At 48.8% G+C, this 795-nt stretch overlaps 1 protein-coding gene across 1 annotated transcript in view; it reads right to left on the bottom strand.

Moving 5' to 3' along the window:
- Window positions 1-795, bottom strand: part of LOC119594592 (ankyrin repeat domain-containing protein 11-like) — a gene marked incomplete in the record, with an annotated part of 34,234 nt that overhangs the window by 4,394 nt on the left and 29,045 nt on the right. The window contains 2 exon segments of the mRNA XM_037943633.1: window positions 27-295; window positions 554-728. Coding sequence (XP_037799561.1) covers window positions 27-295; window positions 554-728 — 444 coding nt within the window.

Genomic DNA, 795 nt, shown 5'->3' on the forward strand with positions numbered 1-795 from the left:
AATTAATCCTTGAAAGATGTACTCACCTGCTGGCCTATTGGCCCCCCTCCCAACCCCCTTGGCCCCCTCCTTGGTGTCCTCCTTCTTCCTCTTCTTGCGTGCCTCCTCATCCTCCTCTGCATCAGGCTCCCTCCCCCTTTTGTCCGCCTTTTCCTCTTGTGGACCCCCTCCCGTTCCCCCTTCTGTCCGGTTATTTCCACCCCCCGCGCTCTTGTCTTCCTCCTCCTCCCCACCCCGTGCCTCGTCCTTGCTGCATTTGAATTCGTACACGTCCTCGCTGTTCTCCATCACTGCCCTGGAGGCCAGAGAAAGATTGTATGTGGCTCGTCTAATGTCTATTTGACTCAAGTCTCTTGTGGCTATCTGAGTTGAAAGCAAATATAAATTAATTATTTATTACTTTATAAGTCCACATTTTTTTTTCTTAGCCTTAAACTCATTCCGCAGATGCATAACAATCTCCATAATCTTCACATCCAGACTAGTAAAAAAAAAAAAAAAACATCCCCCAAGACACAATCCAGTCAAACAGCCGAAGTCCCTTAGCCCTTACTTGTTGTCATGTGGGCGAGGTGGCTTCTCTGGTGTGCGTGTGACGGTGTTGGGCAGTCGCAGTGTCACTCTTGGAGACCCAGGGCCGCCTCCGCCACTACTACCACCACCAGGCTTTTCCTCATTAGATTTGTTAGCAGGAGGAGTCCGCCTCGACATGCTTGTACAACTACTGCCTGAGGTTGGGGAATTGGACGATTTTTATTGAACTTACGAGTAACTTTTTTCCCTTAAATATATGCT

The sequence above is a fragment of the Penaeus monodon genome, chromosome 34, assembly GCF_015228065.2.
Source record: "Penaeus monodon isolate SGIC_2016 chromosome 34, NSTDA_Pmon_1, whole genome shotgun sequence".
In the NCBI taxonomy this organism is placed as follows: domain Eukaryota; kingdom Metazoa; phylum Arthropoda; class Malacostraca; order Decapoda; family Penaeidae; genus Penaeus; species Penaeus monodon.